Below are 14,413 nucleotides of genomic sequence, written 5' to 3' on the forward strand. Positions count from 1 at the left end.
ACTAATCTAGTTAGAGATAATGACGGTAGTAGTTAGGATTTTCTTTTTTTCGTGAGATTTTTTAACTAACAAATTGAAAATGAAATTTATATCTGTAGTCAAATTTTTCAAAATTTTAAACCCAAATTTGAAAACTTTCAACTCGAAAATTGAATTTTTTAAGTCAAAATTTGAAAACTTTCAACTTTTCATCTTAAATTTGAAAAACTTTCAACTTAGATTTAAAAACTTTCAACTCAGATTTTGAAAACTTTTAACCCAGATTTGAAAAATTTCAACTCAAGATTCGAAAACTTTCAAGTTCAAATTTGAAAACTTTTAACTTGAGATTTAAAAATTTTTAACTCGACATTAAAAACTTTCAACTCGAGATTTGAAAACTTTCAAGTCCAAATTTAACAATTTTTAAGTTCAAATTAAAAAATTACTAGTAAACTAATCACTAGTAAAAATAGGAAACTAATCACTACTAAAACTAATTACAATTTTTTCTCCTACCCATACGGCATCAAACTGCGAGAAAAAAAAAAAGAAAACGACGATAGGTTAGCGAAAAAAATTGCGCGCGCGCCCTACGTGGGCCATGTGGACCGGGAGTGCGCGCTGCCGGCGCGCGAACAAATTAGGATTCTGGCGGAGGAGGCGGAGCCGGGCGCCGCGGTAATGGACGCGAAGGTGGAGGCAAGCGCTGTGGCAACCGTCAACGAGCTTCTTGGCGGTGACAGATAGGCTAATAGGCATCGGAGGAGCGGGAGGACCTCTGGATCGAAGCCGAAGCCATGGAAGGCCGCACCGAGAACGACTCCGCCACCTACGCCGACTCTGGCAAGTGGCAAACTGGCAACCCCTGCCTCGACTTCTTCTTCCATGTCGCAGTCATCCATGGAGCTCGCGGTCAGAGCAGCCGCCGCGGCCTCCTGCTCCTCCGGCACCGCACCTCGCTCCATCTTCCACGAGCCCGCGCCTCGCTCCGCCTCCACCTCCGCGGTCTCCGCTTCCCTACTCGCCGGGTGGCTGCCGCGGCCGCGGCAATCGCCGTCGAGCCGATGAGTTTTATGCTCTAGCAGTAGTGTTGGCCCCTTTGCCTGACAAGTGTTCTGCGTTATGCGGATCTGGCAAATTTGGCAACCATTTTTTCTTGCATGCTGAGGCGCTTTCTTGCCTATGCTTAAAAAATACTTTGCATGTGTAAATGGTTAGCTGCTTATTTATTAGAAAGCGCTTAGAGAAATCACTCCCTCTCTTTCACTCACAGTTTTAGTGGCTAATATGAAGAACTCTGAATATTTCGGATGATAAACAGTTAACTGAATGCAGAATGCAGAGCAACAAACAGAGTGCCAAAAACAGAGTTTTTTTTTGGCTGCGAACTAATTGCAGCATTTTCTGTGTTCTTCTTCTTTTTATTTCTCTCCATCTAGGTTCTAGGAGGTTGTTACATGCACAATTTTATTGGATCAAACTACTGACCGCACCATCCCACGTTCCGATTCTGGCTCCATCTCTCTACTACTTAAAAAATCCGTAGTGGTGGTATTGATTCCTGACATAGCAGACGCGTCTGACAGACACGCGTAATCTCAACCATCCAATTGCCATATCCAACGGCGTCAATCGTCCATCTCCTATCCATCACGCGATCACTCCTCTCCCCATCACGCGCTCGCTCCTCTCTCGGATCGATCTCCTCCCCACGCCCACTCCTCCTTCCCCCACGCCGCGTCCTTCGCTCTCCTCCCTGTGTCGCCTCCTTGCCCCGCCGTCTCGTCGCCTCCTCACCAGCCATGCCCGCCGGCCTCCTCTCCAGACCTGCAATCGCCGCCGCCCTCTCCAATCTCCTCCGCGCCTCCACCTCGCATCGGATTGATCCTCCACCTTCGCCCTCCTCCCTGCGTCGCCTCCTCACCTCGCCGCCGCATCGCCTCCTCAGCAGCCACGGCCGCCGGCCTACTCTCCAGACGCTCCCTCGCTGCCGCCCTCGCAAATCTCCTCCGCGCGCTCTCATCCCTCCCCTAACCATCACCGGCCGCCTCCCCTTCCAACCTCCCCTAGCCATCCGCCCGTCGCCCCCTGCCCACCGAAGACGGATTTCAGGTAATGTGCCTCAAACCCTTTCAGGTAATGTGCCTAAAGCTTTACGAAGCCCGCCGGCCGCCGGTCTGATTATCTCGATGGGCGTACTGAAAATTCTGAATTAGTTGTCTTGGATGTGTAGTTAGCGTTAGTGAGGTGGAGGCTTTGTTCGAGCTGTTCAAGAGCATTAATGGTTCTGTGATCGACGATGGGCTTATCAATAAGGTGATCATCTAACTGTAGCTTGTTGTGGAATTACAAAATTAAACCTTGCCACATTCGAATGTATATCTCCACATAGAAAATTAAAGCTTGTGGTGGATGCCTTTTTCTGTGAATCGTTTTGCTATGCGGGCAATTCTATTCATTCATATTTGAAGTGAGCATGGATCTGTGTATTATGTGTTTGCCTTCTAAATTGTTTAACTTTCTGTGTACCAATATATGATTTTTTTTCCTCAAAGTTTAATAGGAAGATCTTGTTCCCGATATAAACCATCTGGCTGGACAGATACTATCACAATATAACAACACAATGATAGCTCAAAGTTTGAGTCACTTTCTTCCTGCAATGTTGTTCCTTTTATAAGGGAGTTAAACAGTTTAGAAGAATATGGGTCAGAATTATGTTATTATTGATCTGTTTCTGTTGTTTGCTATTGTACCACCTATGCATGATTAAGTACCATCCTATTCTGTTAATGTACAGTCAATTGTGTATTTTTTATGTAACAATTGAGTCCATGTACTTGTGAGAAAGATAATTTTCTGGTTGAAATTGATGGCTGAGTGTACATAACATGCCTCACTGCCAGTGGCTACTATTTCAGCGAAAAATAGAGCATTTTAAGAAAGAAAATGCAGATGCAACACTTTTGTAGTCTAGATTAGAGTAAAATCTACATGCATGCATGCACCTTTTGTAGTTATTTGCAAGTTAATGTGTCGGGGTTAGATTTTACCTGCGATTTGTGTAAATGAATGTCGGTTCATCACTTCATCTTTAAGAAACATATGCTGTCCCGGGGAAAGATGAAATGGAAATATTGTGGTCTACTGTTCAGTTTGGATAAAAATATGGTGGTCTACTGTTCAGTTTGGATAAAAATATGGTGGTCTACTGTTTAGTTTGAAAAAAAAATGTTCTTTTCATAATTTATTATTGAAACCTACTGATATTATAAAGGGGCAATTGCAAATTTACCCCTATTATAAATTGTACAAAAAGCTGATTCTGACATCTACCTTTTGAATTATTATTGGTCATTCTGAATATAGGAGTAGATCTTCTGAATTCCAAGAGGGATCTTTGTTCCTTTGATTTTTCTTTGTACTTGTACTTTGCAAGAGCTAACCTATGATCTATTACTGAGTTCGTACTGAATTCATATTTTCGTTTGTATCTTCAAAAAGTTCAGAGGTGTTTCTGTAGTACAGATTCTTCCTTTGTATCTATTGTGGGGTTCATACTGAATTTACATTTCCTGTTGTACACGCATGGCTTTTCAATTGTTCAAATCCTATTAAGAGTCCTGCAAAAAAAATATATCAGGAAGGTACAACCATGCATTTTTGGAACTAAGAGTTTGTCCCATGATTTGGTTTTTCTCTTTCTAGGTGCTTCCTCACTTCCAATCTTTCATGGAATGGCAGCCATATTGTAGATTAGTATTCTTGAGAAATGTCATAGGAAATGGATCATTTCACAAATCATAACAATTTATTCTTGGTAAGTATTAAGGCTGGCCCAATCATATCATTTTATTCTTGATTTCATGTTAACAAGCTGGCCCAATTAACCATTGATCAATATTTTTTTTGGAAGATAAACTTCATTTAATAATGCCATGAATTGGAGAAGGATGAGAAAACAAATTACTAGACAATATTCAGTGGTATTATTTGGGATGAAATGTTTTAGGCTAATATATTTTTATTTACATTCCCCTTTTCTACCCTCTAAGTAAATAACTGAAAATAGACGTCTTAGCTTCTTTTCGATTCTCAGAAATTTCGCTAATTTGAGCAAGTTCAGCAGATCGCCATGCATAACCCCGCAGATCAGAGATCTCATGTGTCCATATCCTGTTGTTTCCGGTCGACATCCTTGGTTCATCATTACCTCAATTGAAGGTAAAAGCAGTTTCTTCTCTCTTTTTTCCCTGTTTTCCTTGAGTGGTTGATATGAGAAGATAATATTTTTCCTGTTTTTTTTTTGCATGTGCTGGAATTTAGAATAAAAACAATTGCTCTCGTTCATCACAAATCTTTATCTATTAAGATATCATGGTTCAGAATTTATCGTGGTTTGGTTGTTAGAGGGGTTTCAGACTGTTACTCCGTTAGCCATTCTAACGGGATAGAAGCACTACAATGTTGTGTAGTTGCCTGGAGAACATGACCTAAAATTGATAAAATGATGACAAAATGAAGGACATTTCCTTTATCCAGACCATCATCCCTTTATCTGAATAACTCTGGTTTTTTTAATTTTTTTAATCCATTCTTGACATTTGGTATGGTTTGTGGAGTTGTTCAGATAACAGCTCAAATCTGGACTCTGCTCTTCTTTTTTTTAAAAAAAAAAATGTAATAAGTTTGAAGTTCTGATGTTATATCCCCAATCCATGCATGCTGTGTTGCTTTCATCACTAGGCATCCTAGCATCATGGATTGAGTAACTACAATTTTGGTTGCGGCAAGTATTTCTGAAATAACCTATTACCCTGAATAGGGTTTATCTGTACAATTTAGTTAGGTAGCAAAGATACAGAATGCAATCTACTACTACTAACTTGAAGGCCTGCACTTCTTAACCTCTACATTTTTGGATCTGCAAATCTTGCACTAATTTGCCTAAGGACACTCAAACAACATTATAATTTGCTGCACAACACCATGGACATTAAATTTGAATACTATTATAAGAATGGTATCTTGAATATTTTGTAGTATTGAAAACCACATTCTGAACATTAGTTCAAGTTCAGAAATCCGCATTCTTGCAATGTATCTTACCTATTTCAGTACATGCACCATGTGTTTTTTTCTTCATTTTCTGCAGTACAGTCTACTCATCTACTTTGCTGGTAGCTTTTGCATGTCATTATCCCCACATCATGATGTATGATTTTCAGTTTTAGGTGCCAGTTTTGGTGTGAAGAACTAAATTGAAACCGAACAATGATTTTCCACAGTTGCGGTTAACTTCTAAACAAGTTAGTTCTGCAATGGATAACAATGGTGGCGGTTCAGCACCAATATCGTCCAAAAGATCATGTCATTGTTTCATCCATCCAGCCATGGTAATATCCATTGCTCAATTGATATATTTTTGCTTCCTAATTTTACGTACACTCTTCCTTTAGGTCTTTTTGTGGATATAACTAATGTGATTAATGCCAAGTTGACAAATAAGCATGCCGCGGTTATCCAAAGTGAAATCAATGTTCCAAAAGACCGTGAGAACTATCAACAGATCAACAAGAACTCTACATCTAAGATTCAGAGAGCCTCAACTATTGGATTTGGTATCATACTTATATTGGCTTTCTTTTTTTTTTAATATATGAGATATTTGTTTTAGGCTAACATCAGCATTCTGATTTTGTGGTGCAGGCAATGAAAATAACGCTTCTGTCATTAGGCATGTGCGGCTACCATGTACAGACAAAGCCGAATTGTCGTACGGTACACCCAACATGCATGAAGATGTTACTAATCTCAGTACGGCTGAACTAAAAAGGAAGCGTGCTAGAGAGAGGTACGCATCATTGACAAAAGAGCTAAAGGAAGATGGAAACAAGAAGAGACGTGATTCCAGAAAGCGGAGGAAGGATGAATCAATAGGTTTTTATAAATTAACACATCTATTGTTATCAAAATTTGGACTTTTTGAACACAACACCTTATTATTATTGAATTAATTCAACTCTTTCAGATCATTGATCTCAAGATTCCACGACCAAAATGGCTACTCCTGTGTCCTCAACTGTTTCAGGTTGATGTGTAATATGGTAACATGTAGAAATTTGTTAGGTGTTTCGTACCAAATACGTTCTAATCTGTTTGGATATGAGCAGCCCCGCTTGGAGATATTACAAATGTACGTGCTGACAGATTGCTTCTGATAGTTTAACAAATTTTCACTCAATTTCTTTTCACTTAATAAAATTACCCGTTGCAATGCACGGGCACCTTACTAGTTTTCTACGAAAACAGAACTGAAAAACTAAGCTATATGACCGGTTCTGAAACAACCAAGTCGTTTTTTTGACTAACTCACTGGGGGGAGAGATTCCCCACCTGAATTGTCATTTCATAATAGGGAGAATATAGTTCTGTTACACTAGATTGAGAGATTGAAGACAGGAGGAGAAAATTTGTTTCCACACATCTATTACAGTTCTATCCTGCACCACTAGCAATTCTGCCCAAAGACCTGCTTCGCTAACAGCACGATAAAGGGAAGCAGCTAAAGAAGGTTGAAGCCCTCTGAAAACCACATCATGCCTGTGATTCCACAGCACCCAGAAGCAAAGTAGGTAGAATACATGGAAGTGTTTGGCCGGCAGAAGCTGCGATGGACTTAGCCGATAAAAAAGTCGAAGGTCTTGGATTGAGGGATGAATTCCAATACTTAGTCCAGAACCTTACAGCAAAAGGACAAGAGAAGCATAAATGGTTTGCCGTCTCGTCCGCACAGTTGCAAATCGCGCAAGTTGCTGACTGAACAATCTTTTTCTTCAATAGATTTGACTTTGTGGACAGTCTATTTCGGATCAGCATCCAAGCGAAAAGTTTTACCTTCAACGGTGCTTTGCATGCCCAGATAATCTTCCAATTTGGTGAGATAAACTCTGCCGGGAATTTTGCCTCATATATCTGCTTGGAAGTAAGAATGCCAGAACGATCATTTTGCCTGATGTCAGGTTCCTCATTCAGAAAGCAAGCTGCAAGCATATTCTCTAAATTATGAAGATCAGCTTGGGCTGCTTGCGATAGTCTTGGTACCAAAAACGATAAGATTCCCCTGCTAAGCACTTCTTTGACATTTGCATGACCGCTTGTTGAGTGCGAGTAGAGTGCCGGGAATAGGTTTGCAAGTTGCTGAATACCTAGCCAACGGTCATGCCAGAAAGAAGTCCTCGAGCCATCTGCCCATCTCCAACCTTTACTCTCGTCAGATTTTGAAGGGCAGGTAAGAGTTTTTGCATAGAGTTCCAGTGCTGGCCCAGAGGTAAGGTTTTCATCAAAGATTGCCCATCAAATTCTCTCCAGATCCAGTCTGCCCAAGATGATTCCGCAGAATCCAAAGCTAACAAACTGAATGAAAAACATGTGACAAATGCGCAAGATTACATCATTTTCCTCCTTTGCTATACGTGCATAGGAGGCCATCTGCCTACAAGACCAGCCGGCCGGTGTTCGAGCGGGCCAGAGTCCCGCCGCCACCACCGACGCAGCCACTCGGACTCGGCCAACGGCACGCCGTCCTCCGCCATCATCATCTCTACCGAACCCGCGAACGCGCCAGGGAGCCTCCTCCTCCTCGGGCTCCGTCTCGGTGGCTCGTCTCCTCTCTCCAACGAACCGGTAGCAGCAGCACAGCCAGCACTAGCGTGACGCCCGAACGCGGCGACAAGAATCAATCAAATCCTCCGCCACGATGACGCGGCGTCCAGTGTTTGCTCCATGGACGCTGGCCGCATGGCTTGGCCGCCATGGGCTGTTTGGGGGTAACATTTTTATACGGAGTATTTCTCAGCATATGTATATGCGTATCACGGCATTACATTGTTGTCTAGGAGTAGCAGTAAGTAAGCCACAGGCTAGCAATGCGCCAATGTATCAACAGATGTTTGTTAGGCTAATCCATGGAACACTTATCGAATCAGTATGCCTGTTGCATCACAAAATTATGTAAGCAGCAAAATGATTTCCCTAGCATCTGCGTGGCCGCCGCCGGTGGTGGTGGCGGCGGCGCACACACTTCGTTTGGTCGCCGGCGAGTCCCTGCGGCCGTCGTCGAAGCTCTTGGGGGGCTCGACGGGGAGCGACACGTACTGCAGTCGGGGGCTCTCGTCGAACGGGTTGCAGAGCATGATGCCACGGTGCAGGTCGACCCAGCACAGCCGCCGGTCGCCGACGGGGACGACCATGTCGGTTTCCCACGCTGACAGCTCAGCGCCCTAGCCGCCGCTGTCGTCGCGGTGGATGATCGGTGCCCGCTTGAGGCTCCACTCGCCGGAGCGGAGGAGGAGGAGTTTGGCCTCGTTCGGCGGCATGTCGTCGTCGCTCCCCTTGGTGATGAGCTCCGCCACCACGAGCTCGTCGTCGCCACGGCGCAGGATGCCGGTGGCACGTACATCCATGTCTGGATTTGGCTCGTCCTGCTCTGTCGCATCGACATAGTTGTGAGGCAGCAGCGTCAACGACGGCGGCCGCGCGGCGTCGCCGGCGTTGTAGACGAAGTAATCAAGTAATCGAGCGCGTCGTCGGCGTTATGCTCGTCGTAGTATTCCATCTTGATGAGCACGGAGTCGCCGTGGGCAGCGGCGACAAACATGGAGGCATCTAGATCTTTTTGCTCCAAGTCGAAGAACATCCGCGACGCCGCCGGTGGCGGCTCGAGGCAGAACGAGACGCGGACGCACGGGCCGCCGGAGAAGGTGCAGGCGCTCGCCGCCGTCTTGGGGTCGCCGGTGTAGCCGGCGGCGGAGTGCTTCCTCAAGCTCCTCACGTTGTGACCTTTGTGCTCAAGCATCACCCACCGCGGGTAACTGCCGCCGCCGGCGGTGGCCATCAACGTCGCCGGTGATTAGTTGCTTGCGCCTTGCGGTTGGCTCTAGTTATCGGAGTTATATAAAAGATCGTAACAGATGAATGTATGTCTGTGTTTTCTGTTAAGATTTAACAGGGTATAAATAACCGTCACGTTTATCGTTAGAGATCCTATCGTGTCATCAAAAACACTCTAGCCCGAATTTACTGTTAATTGTGTCGATTTTTTTTTTTTGTGTGGGTTGTGGAGGACTTTTATTTTCTTTTTTTTATCCAATCCCCAATGAATTTTATTATGAAAACTAACGATCCAAACACCTATTTAGAGCACAAATTTGCTACATATCTATCTTGTGATTTTTTAAAAACGATTTTTTCACCTTTGGCTTTTGCCGTACAGATTTGATTTTGGACCGATCAAATATGTTAGGTTAAATACATTGCCGTTGAGTGATTTATCATATATTAATCTATTTTTTGATTTTTTTTAACAAAAATCATAACCCATTTGAATGATATGCAAATAACGAGAGGATATTCCCTCGAGATTAGAATCCACTCTCCTCACTCATTCATATTGTTGCCGTCAGTTTCTCAAAAAAAAAAAAAATTGTTGCCGTCAGGCTATAAATGGCCAAAAGGCCCGAGGCCCGATGGCCCAACCCATGGCACGGCATTTTGGCCCGGCCCAAGCACGGCACGGCCCGACGGAGGTCGAGCCGTGCTAGCCCGGCCTGACCACCGAGCCGTGCCTGGGCCCCTCCACCGGCACGTTGGGCCGGCCCGGCACGATGGGCCGGCAGCTAGGCCCAATACACAAAAAATAGGGGAGTAAAAATAGACATATTATATTCCATGGATGAAAGAATAGGGATCTAAAATAGACTTTTTTTTATCTATACATATGTCAGCCGAAGAGGAGGGACGGAAATAGACTTATTTTAGCTATGCATATGTCAGACCAAAGAGGAGGGACGGAAAATAGACTTATTTTAGCTATAAATATGAAATAGCCCAAAGAGGAGGGAAGAAAATTAGACTTATTTTAAAAAAGGAACGATGGGCCACCCATGCCTTCAGGCCGGCATGGCACGTCGGGCCGTGCCTGGGCGGGAGGTGCATCCCATGGGCTGGCACGAAGTGCCTATCGGGCCGTGCCGGCCCGATGGCTTCTGGGCCGTGCCCAGCCGTGCCTGGGCAGGGCTGTGCCAGGCGGGCCCTTTGGCCATCTATACATCAGGCTATCCGCACCACATTGGTTTCACTGTAAAAAAAAATAGCGATTGAATGTAATTATAGTATTTCTGTTGGCGTCTTTTTGGCTAACAGTAGTAGTGAAGTTCCCACTCCACGTCGGCCGGCCGCCATGAGGTTTTCCGAAGCTTTGACCACAAGGAACTTATCTATCTCCTTCTCAAACTTGATCGCCTTTTTTGGGAGAATAAAAGGACACTCTTTTTCCATTTTTTTCTCTCTGGGCCGGCTTCAAATGGCCTTTTCTTGGCATAGATAAACACTTTATGTCCTACTTCCCTACAAAATCTATTTCCTTATGCTCCCTTCTGCATTCCGTGAAACTCATCTAATGATTTGCGGTGTTAACGGAGTTACCAATCACCTCGATCCAAAATTAGTGTTTCGAAAATGTTTTCAAAAGTCTCCGAAACAAACCCATCAATCCTTTGAAGCCGACATACTCGCATGTAACCACCCATTGTAGTTTTCCCCCTCCCCTGGGAAGACAAAAGTAAAGTTGAAGGTTAGGGTTTCCTTCCTAATACTAAATCTTTGCTTGTGGATTAGGTCTAGTTGCGCTAAGTTTCGCTGCTACTTCTCTAATTATCGATTATAGAGCTTGCAGTCATGTTCCGAATATGTGACTTCCAAAAGATATAGTTTATTTATTGGAATGATGCATCTCAGTACTGCCGAAACTAGTGCTTGTGCCTATCGACATCGTGGTTCTGTGGGAGTCGGTTCACACCGATTTCCTGTGGCGCACCCTCTCCGGTGTCATTGTTAGGTGGTGCTAAGGCAGGGTGTGGCAATAAACCTGATGAGTGGATCAGCTTGTGTCTTTTTTCTTTTTTTTTTTGAAAAAAAAATTACCTGCTTGAGTTTGTAGCTGACACGGCAATATCCTTGAGATAACAAAACTACAAAAAAATATGTCTACTAGAAATTACCATACGTTACGTTTAACTCCAGGAGATATCTCTCGTGCTGGCAAAATACATTAGCTAGATGGTGGTATATGCCATTACAGAAAACAATAAAAATGCAGTGTAATATATTCCTTCGTACTAAAATATATGGCACCTATATTTTAAATAAAAATTAAATTCTAAACCTTTGATCGATGTACATGTTTAGTTTTTCAGAGAAAGAGGTAATTAAAGCCTCTCCGTTTCCATTAGAGAACAAAACTACAGAGTTCAAACGAAACATCAAAAGTTTTACGGCGCCAGGACGTTCCTCTCATCTAATTTATGCTAAAAATGATGCCATCCCCAGTTCCCACCACTAGCACAAATACAAGAGCAGGCACTTAACCACATTGCATCGATCTAAAGGAACAATAAAACAAAAGCAAATTTCATGAAATTTAAGGAGATGAAGACATGTAGTCCAGCAGCAATTTCATGCACACACTTTTGCCCCTTTTTCTTGCAAATTTAGATCAAGTACAGTCTTCATAAAACTCGAGAGAGATGTTTGCTCAGCACATCAGAGCCTTGGAGTTCAGCTTCAGCCCCCATCCATGTTGTGGGTTGGGTTGTGCATGCGGAGCAGATGGAACAAGCCTGGCTATTCTTCACTTCAATCAGCAGCCATTTCTTCCTGAGACCCATTGGCAGCACCAAGAGAGACCTGAATCGGCGTCCACTGCCATCGTTAATAAGAAGGCTATACGCCTCGAGCAAATCGTCACATCCCAAATCAGGTATCTCTTCAAGAGCAGCCAAGATCTCCTCAGGAGAAGCCATCTCTGACACATTGGTGGACAGTTCATGTGATTTCTTACTGATGACGGCAGTCGTCGTCGTCGTCGTCGCTGCAGCTGCAGGTAGTACGTCGACGACGATGGCTGCCGGCTTTGTTGAATCGCTGCTGCATGAAGTGAGGAGGTAACCGGAGATCTCGCTGGGAATGCACCGTAAACATGGCGAAGACTGATTTTTGTAGGCAAAGACTGATGGCAGCGTCTTGTTCGTCGTGTCAAGCATGATCTTCCAAAATTTCTCTTTCACGCAGTAATCGTGGTCGTAAACCAGGAAGCAGATGATGTGAGAGTCGCGTGTACTCACGACGGGGTAGTACGGTCTTTTGTGTGGTGGGATGCCGGCGTCGGCGTGGAGGGAGAGGGACCAGAGCTCGGTGGCGTCGACGATGGCGTCCATGGTCCATGTCATGTCGCTCGTCCTCAGTGTCCAGGTGTTGATGACGAAGGCGGAGCTGGAATGGTCGCAGGTGGTGACGCCGGGGCCTCCGCAGCAGCAGCGGGGGAAGATGTCGACGAACTTGAGCGTGTCGCCGCCGCCGCCGCCGCCGTTGGTGGCGCAGACGGTTCGATCTTTCATCAGGCAAAGCCGAGGGTTGCGGCCGCGGCCGCCGCCGCTCTCGTACTCGTAGTAGCGGTAGCCGTAGTCGTCGTCGTCGAATTCACCGGCGGGGGGCTCGACGGGAAGTGACACGTACCGCGGCCGGAGAGGCTCATCGTCGTCGAACATGTCGCAGAGGATGATGCCGCGATACAGGTCGACCCAGCACAGCCGCCGGTCGCCGACGGGGACGACCATGTCGGTCTTCCAATGGAATAGCTCGTCGGCCTTGCCGTCGTCGTGGATGATCTCCGCCGGCGTGACGCTCCACTCGCCGGAACGAAACACGAGGAGCTCGGCGTCCACTCCGTCGTCGCCCTCCGTCACGGTGAGCTTCGACACCACAAGGTCGTTGTCGCCGCAGCGGCGGCGGCGGCGGCGCAGGAGGCCGGTTCTAGCGTCGTCCAGCCGGTTCGGCGTCCTGTCACTCAACCCGTAGTGAACCCAGTGAATTGGGAGCAGCGACAACGATGGCGGGTCACCGGCGGCGGCATCGCCGGCGCTGTAGACGAAGTGATAGAGGCCGTACTCGCCGCCGCGGCGCGCTTCGTTTTTATAGTGCATCTGGAGGAGCACGGAGTCGCGGTGGGCGGCGACGACGCACACCAGGGGCCCTCCTCCTTCGTCGTGGCTCGGGGAGGAGGTGTACCACATGCGCGACGACGCCGGGGGCGCCTCGCGGCACAGGGAGAGGCGGACGACATGGCCGGCGGAGTTGCGGCAGCTCGCCTCGGTCTCGGCGCAGCTGCCGCCGGCGGCGGAGCAGGGGTTGGAGGAGTCGTCCCGGTCTCCCTGATCATCGCTACCTTTCTTGTGCTTGCGTCGGACGTCGCGCTCGAGTAAAGCCCACCGTGGGTCGTAGCAGCCGACGCGTCGGAGAGTCGCCGGCGTCGGTTGGGTTTCCATGGTCGGCGGCGATGGCGGCGGCGACTGGTGGAAGCTTAGGGTGACACAAAATCTGAGGCCATATATAATGGACAGTAATCTTCTTTAAATTGCAAATATAACCTCGTGTATGACTTGCAGATCATCAATGAAAAAAAACTACTAATTGCTGACTTAATTACGGATCGATATTATGGGGGGAAATAATCTGAATAATAGGGAGAAGGATCAGCTGGATCGTAAGCTGATCTTGCAGAAACAGAAATGCCCTCACAAATAGTGTAAACGAGCTAATCACGGATAGTCCGGCCGTCAATTAGTTTCTCTAGCTTGTCAGCAAAGATCAGCTAATCACGTTCACAGATGAGGCCCGGCTCAGACTCGGCTTTGCGGTTTACGAGTACAAGTTTTTTAAAAAAACGACACGACACCTATAAATTAGTTTGTTATAATGTTGGTTTATCTTAAAGAAAATACTACTCCATCCGTCCTAAAATATAAGTATTTTTGGATTCTAACACGATCTCCGAGATGCTATTTTGGTCAACGATATATAAAAGTAAGACGTTTTGAATAAAAAGAGTTGCATGTTATTATAGTTTGTGTAATGATAAATCTAGCTAGTAACATCAATTTTACATGGTTGATCTTTTTTTCTTTCTATTAATAGTCAAAGTTAAAACTGTTTGACTTGTCACTATGTTAAAAATGCTTATATTTTGGGACGGATGGAATATATGTTTTTATGGAGGACCAGCACATATTGATACTTATATATAAGGAAACTACTCTAAACTCTCGATGGGATATTCTCTCGTTGTTTACATCACTCAAATGGTTATGAGAAAAATTGAAAAAATATATTAATATGCGGTATATCACTCCATAAACATGCAAGTTCAAATTAATTTTTTACATATTGCAACAAAATGCAAATTAAACTACAGCTAGTCAAATTTGCTTTTTTTTCTTTGCGATATGTAAAAGTTAAATTTTAATTTGTATTTTTTTGGAGTGATATATCATATATTGATACATCTTCTTAATTTTTTTTCCTAAATATTTAAGTG

General features: G+C 44.9%; 1 protein-coding gene and 1 long non-coding RNA gene across 3 annotated transcripts; one reads left to right on the forward strand and one right to left on the reverse strand.

The window, feature by feature from the left end:
- Positions 1 to 1,952: 1,952 nt before the first annotated feature.
- Positions 1,953 to 5,378, forward strand: LOC107279514 (uncharacterized). 2 transcript variants are annotated; one of them, XR_010737423.1, is made up of 5 exons: positions 1,953 to 2,094; positions 2,216 to 2,298; positions 3,691 to 3,802; positions 4,112 to 4,206; positions 5,211 to 5,378. It is a non-coding gene; the product is annotated as an uncharacterized lncRNA (long non-coding RNA). The 2 variants fall into 2 exon arrangements; XR_001541397.3 differs by lacking the exon at positions 3,691 to 3,802.
- Positions 5,379 to 12,280: 6,902 nt separating this feature from the next.
- LOC112936906 (uncharacterized) lies at positions 12,281 to 13,364 on the reverse strand. Its single transcript, XM_026021383.1, has 2 exons — positions 12,431 to 13,364; positions 12,281 to 12,384 (listed from the first exon to the last, which is right to left on the reverse strand). The coding sequence occupies exons 1-2, from the start codon at positions 13,362 to 13,364 to the stop codon at positions 12,281 to 12,283; spliced, it is 1,038 nt and encodes a 345-aa protein (XP_025877168.1).
- Positions 13,365 to 14,413: the final 1,049 nt, after the last annotated feature.

This window comes from Oryza sativa, chromosome 11, assembly GCF_034140825.1.
Source record: "Oryza sativa Japonica Group chromosome 11, ASM3414082v1".
Classification (NCBI taxonomy): Eukaryota; Viridiplantae; Streptophyta; class Magnoliopsida; order Poales; family Poaceae; genus Oryza; species Oryza sativa.

What these genes read in the sequence shown, in the direction of transcription:
- LOC112936906 (XM_026021383.1), bottom strand. Translation starts at nt 13,364, where the DNA reads ATGGAAACCCAACCGACGCCGGCGACTCTCCGACGCGTCGGCTGCTAC. An exon ending in TCGGCTTTGCCTGATGAAAG is followed by an intron (nt 12,385 to 12,430) that starts ATCGAACCGTCT and finishes CGGCGGCGACAC; the next exon opens with GCTCAAGTTCGTCGACATCT.